This window comes from Rhamphochromis longiceps, linkage group LG7, assembly GCF_057381845.1.
Source record: "Rhamphochromis longiceps isolate RC_006_pf linkage group LG7, R_longiceps_female_GT1.1, whole genome shotgun sequence".
In the NCBI taxonomy this organism is placed as follows: Eukaryota; Metazoa; Chordata; class Actinopteri; order Cichliformes; family Cichlidae; genus Rhamphochromis; species Rhamphochromis longiceps.
Window position 1 is genome coordinate 48,369,736 of NC_140563.1, and position 20,134 is coordinate 48,389,869.

The following is a 20,134-nucleotide window of genomic DNA, read 5'->3' on the forward strand; positions in this document are numbered from 1 at the left end:
GTGGTTAGTAAGTATAGCACCTTACTGCACTTTGTTAAAATTTTGCAATGAATGTTTTTCTTTAAAAATGTTGAAGTGCACAGGAGTTAAAAAAAGGTTACCTTTATTTTCCAGTTACCCTCTTAGTGCAGAGAAGTTGACTGTAACAAAAAGCATCATCACCACTTTTCATCCCTGAGTGTCCGAGTGGCAGGACAGGGGGAAGGATTTGTAAGTAAATTTAGCATTTTAATAATGTAAATTCCACTACATACTTGCACTTGTTCCCACTTACTGTGTATCTTTTAACCTTTATCTCATTATTTATTAGAGCTTTTTTTTTCTCAGTTAAAATTGCTCAGCTGTTACCCATATACCTCTGTCCTTTCTTCCTTAGGAGCATTATTATGATCCAGTCTCTCATTGTGGATTCCTAGAGACTAAACTGCGCAACCTTAGACGGAATCTCGACCAGGGGCAGAGACGTTATAAGAAGCGAAAAGTGACCAATGACTGTGGTGAAGACAAGAAGCTCAGGCAAGAGGATGGGAATACCAGCAGCACAGATGAGTGGGTCACCCTGATCAAAAGATTGCGGCCCTCAGCTGAGAACCTTCCAACTATCATGTCAGGCATGGAGGAAACATACACCAGTCGCAGAGCCTGGATTAGCAAGGACTCCCCCACTGCTGCTGAAATATTCAGAGAGTACCCACGGTCTTTGGACATGCCAAGTCTGGTAAGTTGCTTGGTTCCCTGGTAATGGTTTATGTACTTCTTCTCCACTCAGTTGTGTATTGCATACAAAGTATGTAACAGGAGTGGATACATTTGGAGGTATGTTTATGAGCTCCTAGTGAATATTTTGAAAGTTTTATAATTTCAGAGTTGGATCTTTATTTACTGGGCTTTTATTACAATGAGCATCACGTTTCAGATGATCCAAAATCTTAGTCGTGCCACCAAATGACTATCTAATAGTAGGGACATCAAATGACAATGCAGAAGGTGCTGCTCGTGGAAGTGAAAAAACGACAAAAAGATCACCTAAATTTGTACGAAACTCTGCTTTCAGCAGCACTATTTTCAGCAAAAAAGCTCTACAGGACAAACCGCAGACAGACAAAATAAGAAATTGGCTGCTAGAAAGTTGAACATCAGCTAAAAAGTCCTAATTTTTTTCTCAGGGTCTGATGGGACCCAAATCATAGCTAAAATTAAGGAATAATAGACTTGTATTCAAATACCACTCCAAGTAAATTGTTATGTTTCACTGTGTAGGTAAGCTTGATGTGGAAGTGGGTAACAGAAATGTGATACTGTAAGGTTTGATTTTAGCCATACAGCTACCAAATGGGCAGCATGTACTTTTAATTTCATGTATTTAAACTTAAACACTTTTTTTCTCTCCATTAGCTGGACTTGGAGTTTGGCAAGCTTACAGGAGGAAAGGTGGACCTCTTTTTACGAAAATGGGAAGCCAGTATCATTCCGAAACTCAAATCAGTAGCTGCCCTGGAAACAAGAATGTCCTCTCTGTTGAAGGATTTTGAAGAGAAGACTGAAGGTATTTTTCCATCCCTCCGCCTCACGTTTACTATTGGAAAGTAAGAAAAAAAGGATGATCAAATTAATAGTTCTGTTTACTTTAGATGACAAGTAAGTGGATGTTAAAGGCTGAATAGAAAAACTATACAAGAAGGGGTTATATTTTTAAATTTTGTTGTTCTTTTTCAAAGAAATTGTTAGATGCCACCCTTTGGTAAATGGATTGAAATATGTCTATGTTTACTGATGGTGGAGAATGAGGTCTATGGAGATGGTTGTAAGGAGAATTTAAATTATGTGGCCTTGGGCAACCTTATTAGCTGCACATATAAGCCAAATGAGGTGCCTTAAGCCTCTGCATTTCTGATTTCATCTATTCACAAAAGAAAAAGTCATTTTTGATGTACATCTCATAATTCATTAAATAACACATTTCTGTATTTTGAATAATTTTACATCTTGCTTTTCTTTGTTAGATGAGGCTTGTTACACTGCCCTTGTGGTGTTAACACACCTGCTCCCACCAGTTGGTGCCAGTCGTTGCAGCCTTAAATCAGCTATAACGCACTTGGTTGATTTTGATTATTCAGTACAATTCTCATGGTATTTACCTGAGGAAAGCATTTGTCAACACCTGACTGAATACTTCTCTAAAAATCTATCTTTATCTTCCCCATCTCCAAGCCTGGAACAAGTATTGCATCGCTTTGCAGTGATCCTGAAGCATCATCCACAACACACCAACCCCAGCTGATATGCATCGGTGATCTAAAGAGTGCAACCAGGCAGTACATCATTGTTGCTAAGAATGACAAAGTAACCATTCCTCTGAATGATGGCCTGACGTGTGGTGTGGATAAGCTTTTCAAACTGTACTGTGTATGTAACTTGTCCTATCCAGCACCGCTTGGCTCCGTCTTCACCTTCTTTGAGTTTGTCTATGACCTGCCGCTGTCCACCCAAAGGAAAACCAAAGTACTGGAGCTGATTGCACAGATTAAAGCATGCAAGTAAAATGTTCACCTGTCCAAAATGTAGAGTCTCTGTTCACAGAGGTGAGAAACCTCATTTGGCATCTTCGTCAAATACACTGCTTATCAGATGGACAAAACTTGGAAATTATATGTAGCCAAGATGGCTGCCCAAGGACGTATTATAACTTAAATTCATTTTCAAAGCACCTGCATAGATCTCATTCTACTTCATCTTCAATGGATGCTGACTCAGTTCAACCTTCTTACCAAGGAGAGACATCAAACAGTTCAGTTGAAACTGATGATCTAGTTCCTGATGTTTTGGAGATACCCAGTGATGTATGCATCATCAAATATTACTTTAACAGATGTTACAAGAAGTGTAAACTGTACAAAGGAGTTGCTTGAGAAAACTGTAGACTGTTTGCAACAGTCAACTGCTGCTTTGTTGAGTAGCTTGGATGTACCACAAGACAGTGAGGCTGTTCAAGCATTAATGAAGGAGTTTGAAAGTGCTAAAAACATATTTGAAGATGTAGACACGAAATATAAAATGAACAAATACTTCACTGAGAAGTCTTCCCTTGTTAAACCACAGGAAATATTTCTGGGTCACAGGTCAGATACTGTAAGAAAAGATGGTCAGATGAAACAGGTTTTGGCAGCAGATACATGCCAGTATGTATCAGTCATTGAAACGCTCAAGTTTTTATTCCAACATGAGGACATTCAGGACTTCTTTGTTCAGAATAAGAAGAACACTGATGCCAAAATGCGTGATTACTGTGATGGCTCTCACTTTTCCTCACACCCATTGTTTAAAATGTACCCTGATGCTCTTCAAATACAACTTTACTTTGATGACTTTGAAATGTCAAGGATGCATACAGCAGAGGTGGGACCAAGTCATTGTTTTGCAAGTCTCAAGTAAGTCTCAAGTCTTTATCCTCAAGTCTCAAGTCAAGTCTCAAGTAATGTCAGGCAAGTCAGAGTCGAGTCTCAAGTCACTGGTGTAAAAGTCCGAGTCAAGTCACAAGTCTGAAATTTTGAATTTCAAGTCCTTTCGAGTCTTTAAAAAAAAAAAAAAGAAAAAAGTATGTTGCAGTTATGCTAAATGTAAATATTAGACCATGTAATTTTTAAATCTGTGTTTTTCTCAACACATGACAAAATAGTGAACTTAGAAAATATACACAAATTGTGAAATTGCACCTCTTTAAAATGCAGCTCAATTAAACCTAGCTCCAAGAATAATTTTCACCGACAGTTCTGAGATAAGCTGCATGTTATTCTTGGATGCGGTTGTAGGACCGGTGTTGTGCCAAAAAGTGATTGTCTGCCAAAAACTGATTTCCGGTATTTGCCAAAAAGCGATTGCTCATATTTAAAGTGCTATAAGTAACTTGTTGGGCTATAATATGTTAAACATATGTCAAATGCATCCCTTATGGATGACATAAAGTCATCTTGAGCCACAAACAACATTCGTGTAGCAAGATACAAGCCGCAATCAGTTTTTGGCAGCGACTTTTATATAACCTTTATTTATGCAGTAAAAAAAATCTCATTAACATTAAAAATGTATTTTGTAAGAGTAAGTTGGCCAAGAGCACAGCAGAAATGGCAGCAAATATTACAATAGTTCTGTAAAAATATTTTAAGTGGGGATAAAGGACCGGATTGGTTATAATGTAAGTACAAGTTGTAAAGATACTTAAAAAACAGATAATTTTTTAATTCTTTATGTAACCCCTTTGTATCCCCTGTTCACCGAAGTCTATTTACGAACATACGTAAAGATATTACACATAAAAAATACACAGAAACACTGGAAATCACTTTTTGGCAGACAATCACTTTTTGGCACAACACCGGCTTTAAAATCGCATGACAAAAATATCATATACATTAAAAAAACTGCATCACCAACGTAGCCTGGACAACATTTGCTAGTTAGATGAAGTCAGCTATCTCATCGTAGCATATTTATATGCATATTTATAATTATACGGTTCTTGTGAGTGCATACACTCGTGAAGTTTAGTAACTTCCGGTCACTGCAACAAGCCCAGGTACAGTTTACCAACGGATGGGTACAGGACCTTGAAATGCACCGTGTAGAAAGTAAAGACCATCGTACGTATCATAAGTTTACCAGTCTCACAAATCGTCGTCATAAATACACATTCGTTAACCGTTTATTAATATAACCTTTGAGCTTAATGGTAATTAATTAGTAGTGGAAATAATTTCTGGTAGCATCACAGAAATGTAGCAGTGACAATAATATTGTATGCTGTAATCGCACTGGACAATTAGTGATACAAAACAACTGTTTTATTCTGTGAATAAAAGTATATGTTTTTGTCAATGTACCATAATAACAGAAGCGAAACGCAATATTGTGTCAGGACAATTCACTATTTATGCACAATAAATAAAGGAGCATAGCGCGACCATTTCTGTTCAGCGCCAGACTTGCTTGTAACCTATATCACCAATTATGTTATGAAAATGACGCATTAACTACAACAGCAGACTGACCTTTGTGTAAATGCTTGGAGCAGACTAACCTGTGAGCTGGAGTGTTCTGGGACGTTATATTTGATCTTTGAATGGCTGCAATCCAGTCGCGTCTTTGTTACTTCGGAAACATGGCTCGAACAATTTCTCTTCAACGACGTAATCCGATAACAACCAATCTCTTTACCCGTCGGCTTCCCGTGGCTATCATGCGACCGGCTATTGTAGTTAATAATACAACAGCTTCTTGACATTTTTGTGTTTCTTTTTATCGCTGTATAACTGATTTTAATTGAAAGCCTGCGTGCGCTAGTACCGCTTGCCACGAGTTCCCAGAATCCTTTGCGGTTCTACCCGTGAATGACGTCACATTTTCAATCTCTATATAATATGCATGTTAAATTTTATATTTGGGGTAAAATATCAAGTCTTTTCAAGTAAACCGGTTCAAGTCCAATTCAAGTCCCAAGTCATTGGTGTAAAAGTCCAAGTCAAGTCACAAGTCTTAGAACATTTTTTCAAGTCAAGTCTAAAGTCATAAAATTAATGACTCGAGTCTGACTCGAGTCCAAGTCATGTGACTCGAGTCCACACCTCTGGCATACAGCTCCTCCTCCCTCCCCCCACTTGGTAGGTCAGATCATAACCTGATTCACCTCACCCCCTGCTATGTGCCAATTGTGAGGAGGGAACCTGTGACCACGATGAGCGTTAGGAGGTGGTCAGAGGAGGCCTTAGCGGAACTACAGGGCTGTTTTGAGGTGACCAACTGGGAAACACTCTGTGAGCCTCACGCCGAGGACATCAATGGGCTTACCGAGTGTATCACAGACTACATAACTTTCTGCACCGACTCCATTGTTCCAGCTCAGACTGTTCATTGTTACCCAAATAAGAAGCCGTGGGTGACTAAGGATATCAAAGCCCTCCTCAACAACAAGAAGAGGGCTTTCAGAGGGGGCAATAAAGAGGAGGTGAGGAAGGTCCAGGTGTTACTAAAGGACAAGATCAGAGAGGCTAAGGACAATTACAGGAGGAAGCTGGAGTGGAAACTCCAGCAGAACAGCATGAGAGAGGTGTGGAGGGACATGAAGGAAGACCATCACTGGATTCAGGCCAACCAACAGCAGGGGAGGTGAGAATAGAGCTAACGAGTTGAATTTGTTTTTCAATAGATTCGACACCACAGTGTCTGCTCCCACCCCCACAACCTCACCTGTAGTCAGCCTGGAATCCAGAGCCACACCACTGTGCCAGCCTCTCTCTTCACATGGTGCTGTTGCCTCCTGTGAGATTCATGACACCCCTCCCCCACCCATCACCTTCACTCAATACCAGGTTGAGATGGTTGAGGTTGAGGTTCAGGTTGAGATGCAAATGAGGAGACTTCACTCAGGCAGTCTACTGGACCAGACGGAGTGAGTCCCCTCGTCCTCAAGACCTGTGCCCCCCAGCTGTGTGGAGTCTTTCATAAACTGTTTATGCTGAGTCTGAGTCTGCAGAGGGTACCAGTGATGTGGAAGACATCATGCCTCGTCCCTGTACCAAAGACGCCACGTCCCAGTGGCCCCCAGGATTACAGGCCCGTGGCACTGACCTCCCACATCATGAAGACCCTGGAAAGGCTCATCCTGGACCAGCTGCGACCCATAGTAAGACCACATCTGGATCCCCTTCAGTTCGCTAATCAGCCTCGTCTCGGAACTGAGGACGCCATCATCTACCTGCTCAATCGTGTCTACACCCATCTGGATCAGCCGGCGAGCACTGTGAGGGTCATGTTTTTTGACTTTTCTAGTGCTTTCAATACCATCAGGCTGACCTTCCTGGGTGATAAGTTAGCAGCGATGCAGGTGGATGCTTCTCTGGTGTCCTGGATTGTTGATTACCTGACAGGAAGACCACAATATGTATGTCTCCCACAGTGTGTGTCTGACAAAGTAATCAGCTCAGGATTTTCTACGAGTCTGTTGTGGCCAGTGCGATCCTCTATGCTGTTGCATGCTGGGGGAGCAGATGCCAACAGACAATAAACTAATCCGTAAGGCCAGTAATGTTGTGGGGATGGAGTTGGACTTCCTCAAGGTGGTGTCGGAGAGGCGGATGTTGTCCAAAATAAAGACAATGTTGGATAACACCTCCCACCCACTCCATGACATGCTGGTCAGTCACAGGAGCATGTTCAGTGAGAGACTGAGAGTACCGAAAAGCACCACTGAACGACACAGGAAATCTTTCCTGCCTGTGGCCATCTCCCTGTACAACGCATCCACTTAACACACTGTTTCCTGCTACAACTACACGTTTCTTTTTCAGCTATTTATTAATAAGTGACTATATATATATATATATATATATATATATATATATATATATATAGTCACTTATGTATGTATATAGGTTAGCCAACTAACAGAGTTGCAGAAAGGTGCAGCAAAGAAGGTGCATAAGAAATACAGCAAACTGTCCATACCTGAGGCCTTGGAAACTGCCAAACAAAGACTCACAGCCTTGGCCAGCCGCTTGAGGAGGTACACCAGAGAGATAGAAGGCAGGAGAATAAACCAGCTGTTCTCCACAGAACCAGCAAAGGTGTACTCTCAGTGGCAAGGGAACAATAAGAGAACAGCACCACCAAGGCTGGAGACAGAGCAATACTGGAAGAGCATATGGGAGAAGGACGCAACCCATAACGGCAATGCTCAGTGGCTAGTGGATCTGAGGGCAGACCATAGCGACCTCCCTGAACAGGGTCCAGTAACCATCACAGTGGCAGATATCCAAGAAAGGGTCTCCAGTATGAAGAGTTGGACAGCACCAGGGCCCGACATGGTTCACGCCTACTGGCTGAAGAAGCTGACTGCACTCCACGAGCGTCTGGCAGCACAAATGAACCAGCTGCTAGTTAACGAGAGACACCCGGAATGGCTAACTGAAGGTCGAACGGTCCTGATCCCCAAGAGTGAACGAGACATTGATTCACTGATCCACACACCAAGGATATACAGCAATGACATCGGGATGTCGTTCGGGCTGGAGAAGTGTAGTCGAATGGTAACAAAGAGAGGGAAGGTAGTCAGAACTGAGGGGATTGAACTACCAGAAGGCAACACTGCAGACATAGAGGACAGTTACAAGTACCTGGGATTTCCCGCAGGCAAATGGGAACCATGAAGAGGCCGCTAGAAAGGCTGCAACCACCAAGTACCTGCAGAGGGTCAGGCAAGTCCTGAGGAGTCAGCTGAATGGTAAGAACAAGATCCGGGCCATCAACACCTACGCCCTGCCCCAACTGACCGAATGCTCAGTGAATACCTCAGGCAGCAGAAACCTAAGAAAGAGGAGGGAGACGAGGAACCATCATGGAAGGACAGGGCCCTGCACGGTATGTACCACCGGCAGATAGAGGAGGTGGCTGATATCCAGAAATCCTACCAGTGGCTGGACAAAGCTGGACTGAAAGACAGCACAAAGGCACTAATCATGGCAGCACAAGAACAAGCTCTGAGTACAAGATCCATAGAGGCTGGGGTCTATCACACCAGGCAAGACCCCAGGTGCAAGCTGTGTAAAGATGCCCCAGAGACAATCCAGCACATAACAGCAGGGTGCAAGATGCTAGCAGGCAAGGCATACATGGAACGCCATAACCAAGTGGCCGGCATAGTGTACAGGAACACCTGTGCCGAGTATAACCTGGAAGTCCTGAGGTCAAAATGGGAGATGCCCCCAAGGGTGGTGGAGAATGACCGAGCTAAGATCCTGTTGGACTTCCAGATACAGACAGACAAAATGGTGGTGGCTAACCAACCGGACATAGTGGTGGTAGAAAAACAGAAGAAGACGGCCGTAGTGATCGATGTAGCGGTTCCGAATGACAGCAATATCAGGAAGAAGGAACACGAGAAGCTGGAGAAATACCAAGGGCTCAGAGAAGAACTCGAGAGGATGTGGAGGGTGAAGGTAACAGTGGTCCCCGTGGTAATCAGAGCACTAGGTGCGGTGACTCCAAAGCTAGGCGAGTGGCTCCAGCAGATCCCGGGAACAACATCGGAGATCTCTGTCCAGAAGAGCGCAGTCCTGGGAAAAGCTAAGATACTGCGCAGGACCCTCAAGCTCCCAGGCCTCTGGTAGAGGACCCGAGCTTGAAGGATAAACCGCCCGCAGGGGCGTGCTGGGTGTTTTTATATATATATATATATATATATATATATACATACACACACAAATATATACATACAATATATATACAAATATATATGTGTGTGTGTGTGTGTATATTGTACTATTCTTAGTTAGCGTATTGTCTGTCTTGTTAATATTTGTTTATAATGGAGCACTGTAACAAAGAAATACCCCAGGGATCAATAAAGTATTCTGATTCTGATTATTTAATTAATTTTTTATGTTAAATCCTCAAGTAAAAGTACAGGATTGAATGAATCTAACTGTCAGAAGCTTAAACTCAAATTCAACTACGTTACACTTGATGTAATTTGACTACTACCCTGAACACCATAGACACTGTGTACCAGTCCAACATAGTGCATTACTGTAAATTCACCACAGAAAGGCCCGCTATTTATCCTGCACTAAACCACATTTTAGTAATTTTTTCATGCAACCATTTAATATTGAAAAATTTGTGTACCTCAGTTTGTTTTGCATATGTGATTTTTAAAAAATCTTTTAATTTCCAGTTTAACAAATGCCACTGAAATGTCCTTACCTTTAAATATTACTTCTCTTCTTCCTCCCCTTTCAAGTCTTTCTTACATCTTTCTCCATCTCCGAGTGGCACTATCACTCATTCTCATCTCTCCTTGGGAAATGCAGCAGCTGGACTGCTAACAGACACAATGTGTGACAAATTGCACAGAAACAGTTTGTGTGTTTATTGATATTTGTTGAGTTGTTAAAAGCATTCCATTTGAAATTACCTGCCAGAACACTTTATTCCCTTTAAGCTCTCTCCTCCTTGGTAGTGCTAGCTAGATGCTGAAGTACCACGACCACAACTTCAGGACTTCTGCACATGTTCCACCATACTTTAACCCCTCAGTATAGCACTACAAATAATACATAAATTATATGTACCGTATTTGCTCCTTTCATCCCTTTTTTATGCAACAAGTCCTGGTGATGGAAGATACAGGACTTGCTTTTGTGTTTTTGCTCGTTCTCATTTGCTATGTAAATGTATTCTACTGAAACAGGGCCTATAAGTTATGATTAAATTGACATTACTGTACTTTTTGTTCAATGTGTCTAGGTCAATACAGTGAATCCATCTAATAATTCAGTAGAATATTGGACAAAAAGAACATTCAGAGAGGTTAAAGCAAGGACCGCTGCGTGGCAAAAATACAGCATATTGACTCAGGCACTTTCTAATAAATGATATTGAACTGCCACACATTGCGCCACCTCAGGATGTTCTGCAGAGGACAATATGAGTTCAGCATTTTCAGTATGATATTGAACAGTTCTTCTTATTTAGCTCTTTTGAGAGCGTAAGACTGGAAAAAGAAGTGACACTATTCAAATAATAATAATCCCCTTTTCATGGCACAGTGACCAGTACATATTTCCTTAATGACAAGTTTGACATAATGTCACAGCTTTGCAGCAGAGAATTCCAATAGTTTCCTCTTTCAGTACACTCCATATCTGTCAGACCACACAGGATCACCGTGCCTCTGGCTAAATGGCCTGTTTGGACAGTTTTTATTTCTTTATTTTTATCTTGTCTGTTTTCTTATTCTTTGCATGTTTTTACAACAGGGATATCTGGCAGTTGGAAGGTCAAGGCTGAAAAGGTTACAAAGCTTTTGTTGATGTCCCCTCAATGTCTGAAGAAGTCAAATTATTATTCATTTTTAGAAGGCATTTTCAAGGCATGTTAAGGCTTCCTTCATCTTGCACTGTATCTTATACTTGCAATTTGAGTCTGTTTTACTCATGTTTTTAAACACTATCTTATCTGTCTTTTCCAATATCTTTATTTTTTTATACTAACAATGGTCTTGAAAGGACTACTTCCACGGGTAGTGCAGAGATTTGTATTTTTTAGCTCCTCTTTATGATTTTGTAAACATTTTTGGCGTGCTGCTCTATGGCTATTGATAACATTTTCTTTAAACCTGGAATAAGGTAATTTTTAGTTCCTTTTGGCAGGACAGAAACAAAACTTTGGTAATTCAGATGTTGTTTTCTCACTAATGTTTTATGCACTATATAAGATATTGTCTTTGAATTTTTACTTAAAACTCTGATATAATATTACATGAAACTTCTTTATTTACTTTTTCATTATTGTTTTTAAGGAAGAATTGTGTGAATTTTATTTGAAGCCTGATTTATAACTACGCAGTACCTGCATCATTTTTATATTTTTAATCTTGTCATCAAATCAAGTAAAAATTCCATGCTTTTTTCAGCAGCATACAAACAAAAACATCGTCCTCCAGTATTTAACTATTTAGCAAGATAGCCTGGATCAGTTTAGAACATACCATTTGTGCTGTCTGTCTATACTCTACATGGACATTTTCACCTTTCTAGACTGCTTCCTGGCTGGCTCCTCTCAGTTTGCTCAGCTTCAGTCAGTGTAAATGAGAAATGGACACTCCTGTGTTATACAAAGAGAGCTACAGTCTCTAATGAGAGTGAAATAATCAAAACTTTCAGAAACAATAGCTGACTGTGGCCACAGATGACAGCAGTTTAGGGGATTAGAGGTCGCTTTACTTGAGTACGTCTCAATTTATGTCTGTTTTTAGATTTGGCAAAGCAAGCACTGCTTGCCGTGCTTGCCCATATGGAAAAGAAATAGTAAAAACGTATATGTGATTACTCATGAAAGTGGCCACTTTCATGAGTAAATCATATAAGGCTTACATGATTTACTCATGAAAGTGGCCACTTTCTCATTACTTTCATACATTGTTTTAGTAAGTATCCAAAACATACAAGTTTCATTATATAATTTTTCACGGGATCTTATATCTGTTTTCACTCTTATATGCTTTTCATACAAGTTTCACACAAGACAGATACAAACTTTATAAGATTTATATATATCTTTTCCATATGGGTGTCCTGATGGAACGCCATTGTCTTTCTGTGTCCAGTTTTTCTTTTTTATATATAGCTTTATCAATACATATTCAACTAATGCTCCTCCTTACAACCTTAACATTTTGCTTTTGACAAACTGCGCCACAAAGCCATGTGGAACACTTCTATTCTCAAAAGAAAACCTATATTTTGTATCACAATATTATATTTTGTGCAGGACAGTGATAAGCAGAGCTGTTATATTTAATGCAGAACAAAAAACAGTGTGGCTTTTACCACAGCAGGAGATTCACTGTCATCCTCATTGCGTGTATGACCTGTTGTCTTGTTTGTAAAGTAGGCATTTGTTATTGTAGTGATTGCAGAAGTCATGCTTAACAGATAATTATAGCATTTGAGAAGTAATCTGAGGAGGCATCTTAAATTCAATAGTACACGAAAAAAAATATTAAGGCAGAACTTTTGCTGTTTTAACTAGAGGCATTATAATGGAGAAAAATGACACAAAAAATACTGCAATTAAGAAAATACTCACATTGCCTGAAAAGACAATTTGTGTGGTGGCAGACCTATCTATTCATGTAGGTAAATATACTTCTTTTCTAGAGTTATTGTATTCGTAACATGAATTAATATGATATTTGTTCAAATGCCCTGGGTGAGTTTAAATGTTTTGATCCCAATGGCACTCCAAACTGAGTAGTTAAGGAAGATGTTGTGTGGTGAAAATCAAGATTTTTTTTTTTAGATTTTTACATAATTAAATTTCTCAACGAGCTTGCCGCCCTAATTTAATTCTAGTAATTTTTATTAATTCTAATTTAATTTTACAATTAAACAAATTGTAGCCAATCAATGATTTTGAACTGTTGTAAAAAATATTATTTTCTTTTGTCTTTTTCAACAAATTTTGTTTGGTTTTAGCCTTGATAGTTTATTTATTTATTTATTTATTGTTTTGCACATGAACATGTGTTTTATTTAACAAAGTCATATAAGGGCTTTTGCTAATTTATTAAGCAACACTAGGCTTATACAAGTAACAACGTATATGTGCAGCTGAATTATTATCTAACAACGACATAAATTATGTTTATTCTCCAACACATGGAGTCTATCAATACAAATCTTTTATATTATGAATTACCTTGAACCACAGGTTACATGAATAATGCCAACGTTACACCACTTTTTCTATACACTGTTCAATGGTCATACAGTGGGGCAAAAAAGTATTTAGTCAGCCACCGATTGTGCAAGTTCCCCCACTTAAAATGATGACAGAGGTCAGTAATTTGCACCAGAGGTACACTTCAACTGTGAGAGACAGAATGTGAAAAAAAAATCCATGAATCCACATGGTAGGATTTGTAAAGAATTTATTCGTAAATTAGGGTGGAAAATAAGTATTTGGTCACCTCAAACAAGGAAAATCTCTGGCTCTCACAGACCTGTAACGTCTTCTGTAAGAAGCTTTTCTGTCCCCCACTCGTTACCTGTATGAATGGCACCTGTTTGAACTCATCATCTGTATAAAAGACACCTGTCCACAGCCTCAAACAGTCAGACTCCAAACTCCGCCATGGCCAAGACCAAAGAGCTTTCGAAGGACACCAGGAAAAGTATTGTAGACCTGCACCAGACTGGGAAGAGTGAATCTACAATAGGCAAGCAGCTTGGTGTGAAAAAATCAACTGTGGGAGCAATCATCAGAAAATGGAAGACATACAAGACCACTGATAATCTCCCTCGATCTGGGGCTCCACGCAAGATCTCATCCCGTGGGGTCAAAATGATCATGAGAATGGTGAGCAAAGATCCCAGAACCACACGGGGGGACCTGGTGAATGACCTGCAGAGAGCTGGGACCAAAGTAACAAAGGTCACCATCAGTAACACACTACAACGGCAGGGAATCAAATCCCGCAGTGCCAGACGTGTTCCGCTGCTGAAGCCAGTGCATGTCCAGGCCCGTCTGAAGTTTGCCAGAGAGCACATGGATGATACAGCAGAGGATTGGGAGAATGTCATGTGGTCAGATGAAACCAAAGTAGAACTTTTTGGTATAAACTCAACTCGTGGTGTTTGGAGGAAGAAGAATACTGAGTTGCATCCCAAGAACACCATACCTACTGTGAAGCATGGGGGTGGAAACATCATGCTATGGGGCTGTTTTTCTGCCAAGGGGACAGGACGACTGATCCGTGTTAAGGACAGAATGAATGGGGCCATGTATCGTGAGATTTTGAGCCAAAACCTCCTTCCATCAGTGAGAACTTTGAAGATGAAACGAGGCTGGGTCTTCCAACATGACAATGATCCAAAACACACCGCCCGGGCCAAAAAGGAGTGGCTCCGTAAGAAGCATTTGAAAGTCCTGGAGTGGCCTAGCCAGTCTCCAGACCTCAACCCCATAGAAAATCTGTGGCGGGAGTTGAAAGTCCGTGTTGCTCGGCGACAGCCCCAAAACATCACTGCTCTCGAGAAGATCTGCATGGAGGAATGGGCCAAAATACCAGCTACTGTGTGTGCAAACCTGGTAAAGACCTATAGTAAACGTTTGACCTCTGTTATTGCCAACAAAGGTTATGTTACAAAGTATTGAGTTGTATTTTTGTTATTGACCAAATACTTATTTTCCACCCTGATTTACGAATAAATTCTTTACAAATCCTACCATGTGGATTCATGGATTTTTTTTTCACATTCTGTCTCTCACAGTTGAAGTGTACCTCTGGTGCAAATTACTGACCACTGTCATCATTTTAGGTGGGGGAACTTGCACAATCGGTGGCTGACTAAATACTTTTTCCCCCACTGTATGTGGCCCTTGAAATTCATTTCACAAGCTCTTCTTATGTTAGTAAAAGATGAAACTCAAGGTCAAAGTAATTATTTTTTGTGAGATTTTTGAGAAATATTATAATAAGAACAAATAATAATAATAACAACACAAGTGGTAAATCTATAAATAATGTTGATAAAATACAGATTGGTGGAGAGCTGTTTAGTTGATTTTTGTCTGTGCCTACAATATTTGTTTGCCTCTCACTGCTGGCATCAAAACAACAGCCCTTATCAACATGTCTACACTCACTGTCATTATTCATTCACGTTACTGACAGATTGCTATTTTGTTTCTGTAATGATGGGAAGGGCATACACTGACTACTTCATAGTGTCACATCTTTGCCAAGATGAAGTCTTTCATCTTTTATTCTTTACTGTCTATAAGACACTATAAATGACTGTCTCAAAATCAGAAATAGCATTTGTAAATACTATACACGCACAAGTAAGTAAGTGTACTTTTTATTTCAAATCTTATAAACCCATATTTTATTCACAATAAAACATAGAAAACATATGCAGTTTATGAGAAAATGCATTGGTGCCTATAGAAGTGGCAGCTTGCACATCTGCGAAGGACTTTAAATGTAAAAAGATAAATACACATTTTAGAGCAACATATATACACAACACACATATATATATAAACGTAGAAGACTAAGGCTACGTCCACATGTACACGGGTATTTTTGAAAACGAAGATTTTTCGTTTAGTAAAAAAATCCTGTCCACACATAAAAGCCAAAAACGAAGGAAAACGCTGCTAGGAACATGCCAAAGCAGCAGGTGGCGCTATATTCCTATCCGTGTAGAAGTGTTGGCCAATCAGAAGTCAATAAGCCTGGGCGGGAAAGAGTAAACAAAGATGGAGCATAGAAGCAGAACTGAGTCGTATGTGTGGAGGGACAGTAACTGTGTGTATATGTAAGCATTTAAACACTGCAGAGAGTAAAATTGACAGTAACATATTTTGTCTACGTCCGCCATTGTAGAAATTCATTTCACCGAAACAATAACGTGGCGCACAGTGTGACGTCAAAAAAATGCGCACACCTTTGACACTTTGTCCACTGTTTACCTTGTCCACATGTAAACGCTAAAACTGAGTTTTTGAAAATATCCACCCTGTCAGGAGTTTTTTTAAAAATCTGCATTTTCAGTGACCGAAAACACTGTTTACGTATGGACGAAAGGCCCAAACGCATAGAAAAATCTGCGTTTTCAAAAATACCCGGGTACGTGTGGATGTAACCTTAGGCTTAGGCTACGTCCACACGAACCCGGGTATTTTTGAAAACGCAGATTTTTGCAAATGCCTGCCAGGGTGGATATTTTCGAAGACTCCATGTTTGCATTTACGTGTGGATGAGGAAAACGGAGAAAACGCAGCGTCAAAGGTGTGCGCCTTTTTTGATGTCACCCTGTGCGCCACGTTATTGTTTCGGTGAAATGAATTTCTACAATGGGGGACTAAGACAAAGTACTGTTACTGTTAATTGTACTTTCTGCAGTGTTTAAATGCTTACATATACACAGAGAGTTACTGTCCCTCCACACATAGGACTTGGTTCTGCTTCTATGCGCCATCTTTGTTTACTATTTCCCACCGAGGCTTCTAGACTTATGATTGGCCAACATTTCTACACAGTTAGGAATTAGTGATGGGATTTTGGGCTTTTTTTAGAGAACCGGCTCTTTCGGCTCGACTCACTAAAGAGAGCCGGCTCTTTCGGCTCCTAACCGGCTCTTCAGGTTGTTTTTTTGCTTTAATTAATTTATTATTAACAACAATATAAAATTATGCACAAAAAGAATTACTAATGTAAAAAAAAAAAAACCCTGTGGTTTTATTTATATATGTTTATATATAAATATATACGGTGGCCCCTAGAGACAAAGCACGTACAAACTCCAAAAAGCATGTACAAACTTCAAAACACATTTCAAGTGTTACTACTACACACCAAATCCGGTCGTTGGTACTTCCTGGCTTGTGTAGCCACTAGGTAACAAAAGCTCAACACTGCCCCTAGCATCCTGGAGCACTTCTGTTGTGTTTTGTACGTGTTTTGGAGTTTTTACGTGTTTTGGAGTTTGTACGTGCTTCAGGGTTTGTACGTGCTTTGTCTCTAGGGGCCAACGTAAATATACTTTTATTTATTCACTCCACATAAAATGTAATAAATAAATCATATAATTTATTTATTACATATAATACTACAACCAACTATTTACATTTCAACTTTTAACTATTTAAATTTTCAGCTTTTTTCCTTTAAACTAATTTAAAGTGAAACAACACAAAACACTGCAAACCACAACACAATTAAATATAAATATGAAAACAAAAGAAGACGCACATTCCCTGTCACATAGGCCTGCATTAATACACTTTCTGAATCCTTTGTCATCCGCAACTTAAAATAGTTGTGGATGATCTCTACACCTTTCTAATGTGATGTTGTTGTCCCTGGCTTTCTTTCTCTCTCTTTCCCTCCTGCTCTGTTCCTGCGAGTGTAACTACCGCCCCTCCCCCCTCTTCCCGGCGCAAAGCACAAGGCTCGCGTGCGGAGTGAAGCGGGAAAAAAGTGCGAGAGAGAGGGTGAGAGAAAGAAAAGGCTGTGTCGTTCACTTCAAAGAGTCTGCTCTAGAGCCGTTTCGCTCGCTCGCGACACATCACTATTGGGAATATATCGCCACCTGTTGCTTTGGCATGTTCCTAGCAGTGTTTTCCTTCATCTTTGTGTTTACGTATAGACGGGATTTTTTTTTTTAAACGAAGGAAAAGGAAAATCTCCGTTTTCAAAAATACCCGTGTACGTGTGGACGTACTTCCATACCTTCCACACTAGCCTGGATAGATTTGAAAACGGCGTTTTTGTCTCAAAACGCTCCGCGTCCACACTAGCGTTTTCAGTCGTTTTCACAGAGTTGGGAGTCCACATTGAAACAGCCGAAAATGCTTACGTTACAGTACTGCGCATGCGTGAAACGCAAGAAGCTTCGGCCTGCCTCATTGCTGTCTGCCGTTTATAAACTTTCCGGCTATTTGAAACATCGTGGCAAAATGCAGAGGAAAAGCACCGAGTTTTTAAAATGGACTAACAATGAGGTGGAGTTGTTGCTGCAAGTAACACAAAAGTACAAAGTTGCAAAAGCGAGTGAGAATTAAAGAATTTGAAGAAAAGCCATATACAGACTGATATTAATCTTTAATAGTTCTGTTCAAAATTGAGAGCAAACAAAACAACTGCTGTATAATGCCCTCCGCTATCTTTGTTTAATTGGTCACATGACTGCATCATATGACTGACATGCGTCATCGGTTTCGAAAGTCTCCGTTTTTGCTGTCCACAGCGTTTTCATTCGAGGAAGACAGGAGGCCAAAACGGAGAGAAAATGGATGATGTGTTTTCAAACGAAAACGCGTTAGTGTAAACGTAGCCTTAAAGTGCTGAAATAGCCTGCCTGCAGTCCAGACCTTTCACCAATTTAGAACATTTGGCGTATCATGAAATGATAACTGTAACAAAGAACACCTATGACTGTTGAATAGCTAGAATCCTATATCAGACAAGAATGGGATGACAGATTTGCCTCAGATTTTTTTGAGATATGCTGCTAGTATGAAATTCAAAATATACAATACCCAATAAACAAATATACAATAAACTTAAATATTTTTTTTTCAGTTTAAAATTAAATTTCTATGTTCTATTGCAAATAAACCATTGTATTGTGTGTATTTTACAGCATCCCAGTGTATTTTCCAATTAAAATAAAAAAGAACAAAGTTGGAAAGTTTTGATGAAAAATATGACAAAATATTTAAAGAATGATGCAAGTCATTTATGGGTCTGCACAGAATAAAGCACATTCATTCTTTCTTAAATGCAATATTAAATATTTCCTCTGAAAATATTCAAAGTGACAAATATTTTTTAATAAAAATGTATTCAGCAGTCTCTCCAGTAAGATGCTGAACCAACAGTTGTCAATATTTGTGTTATCTGTGTTAAAGTTGAAGGGGTGATTTTTACACCAACAATGTGTGAAAACAAAAACAAAAGGTTTACAAAAGCTTATAAATACACACACACACACATTCACACGTAGCCAATGCAATATTGAATCAAAGCTGCAAAAGCACACTGCCAGTTTCTGCATCTGGCTGGCTGTATATCATCCTCACCCTCCTTCTGTCAGTTTGTGCATGTCTGTCTATCAGACCTTTTGTCCTTCCATCTGGTGCCTCTTTGTGTGTCTGATGCTTTCATCTGTCTGTTTGTCTATGTCTGTCTGTCTGTAAGTCACATTCTGTCAGTTGGTCAGTGTCTTAATGGGGCCTCTGTCACATCATTCTTGGTTTAAGTTATTGGGTCCCTCTCTGTCTGTCAACTGGTTGATGTCATCAGAACCAGCCTTCTGGGATTCTTGACCATTTTCTTGACCTGTCTTTGAATAGCTTACAGTTGTACCTTCTCCTGAGGACAGCTGTGACATCTGATGGTGATGTCTGTAAATCGTGCTACTTCACTGAATGGTAACCATAGGGAAATGATAGACATGTGTCATAACGGTGGTAATCACTGTTGTTAAAATTGCAATTGTCCAAAGATTAATGAAAAAAGCATATTTCAGCAAATATATACGTATATAGTCTTTATACCCACACACTAATATGTACATATTTATTATCTCTAACCTGTACTAGGCCTGTCCAGGGGCCTTCTTCACATAGGACATGCCCAAAACACTTTACCTAGGAGGCATCCAGGAGGCATCCTAATTACATGGCTGAGCCACCTGAAAAACAAACAATACCAGAGTCAAAATGATTAGCCCCACTGATGCTAATAGTTAACTGTGTATGCTTTTTGTGGAATAACAGCCTTCAGTTGTTTTTTGTAGTTTTCAACAAGTCTCACACATCTCCTGAGTAGTACCAGCCCATCCTCTTGGGTTTCAGTCCTTGGTCTGTCTTCATTTCCCCCCACAGATGTCCACTGGCATTCAAGTCAGGGCTTTGTGAAGTCTAGCCAATAACATTCACTTTGGTCTTGTGGAGTCAGTTCCACGTTTGCTGCTCTGGATTTTCTTTCAGAATCTTCACATATTCTTCTTTCTTCATGCTTCCTTCCACCTTCTCCAGATTCCCAGTCCCCACACTCACTGAAGCA

At 39.9% G+C, this 20,134-nt stretch overlaps 1 protein-coding gene across 1 annotated transcript; it reads left to right on the top strand.

Moving 5' to 3' along the window:
• Positions 1–691: 691 nt before the first annotated feature.
• Positions 692–2,541, top strand: LOC146666153 (uncharacterized). Its single transcript, XM_085411309.1, has 4 exons — positions 692–718; positions 1,396–1,546; positions 2,004–2,116; positions 2,212–2,541. Exons 1-4 carry the CDS (start codon positions 707–709, stop codon positions 2,539–2,541), a joined length of 606 nt encoding a protein of 201 aa, XP_085267435.1. The 5' UTR covers positions 692–706.
• Positions 2,542–20,134: the final 17,593 nt, after the last annotated feature.

Bases quoted from the DNA above. Each gene is read 5' to 3' on its own strand.
- LOC146666153 (XM_085411309.1), top strand. The intron at 1,547-2,003 runs GTATTTTTCCAT...TTTCTTTGTTAG, and splicing joins TTTTGAAGAGAAGACTGAAG to ATGAGGCTTGTTACACTGCC. The intron at 2,117-2,211 runs GTACAATTCTCA...CCCATCTCCAAG, and splicing joins TGGTTGATTTTGATTATTCA to CCTGGAACAAGTATTGCATC.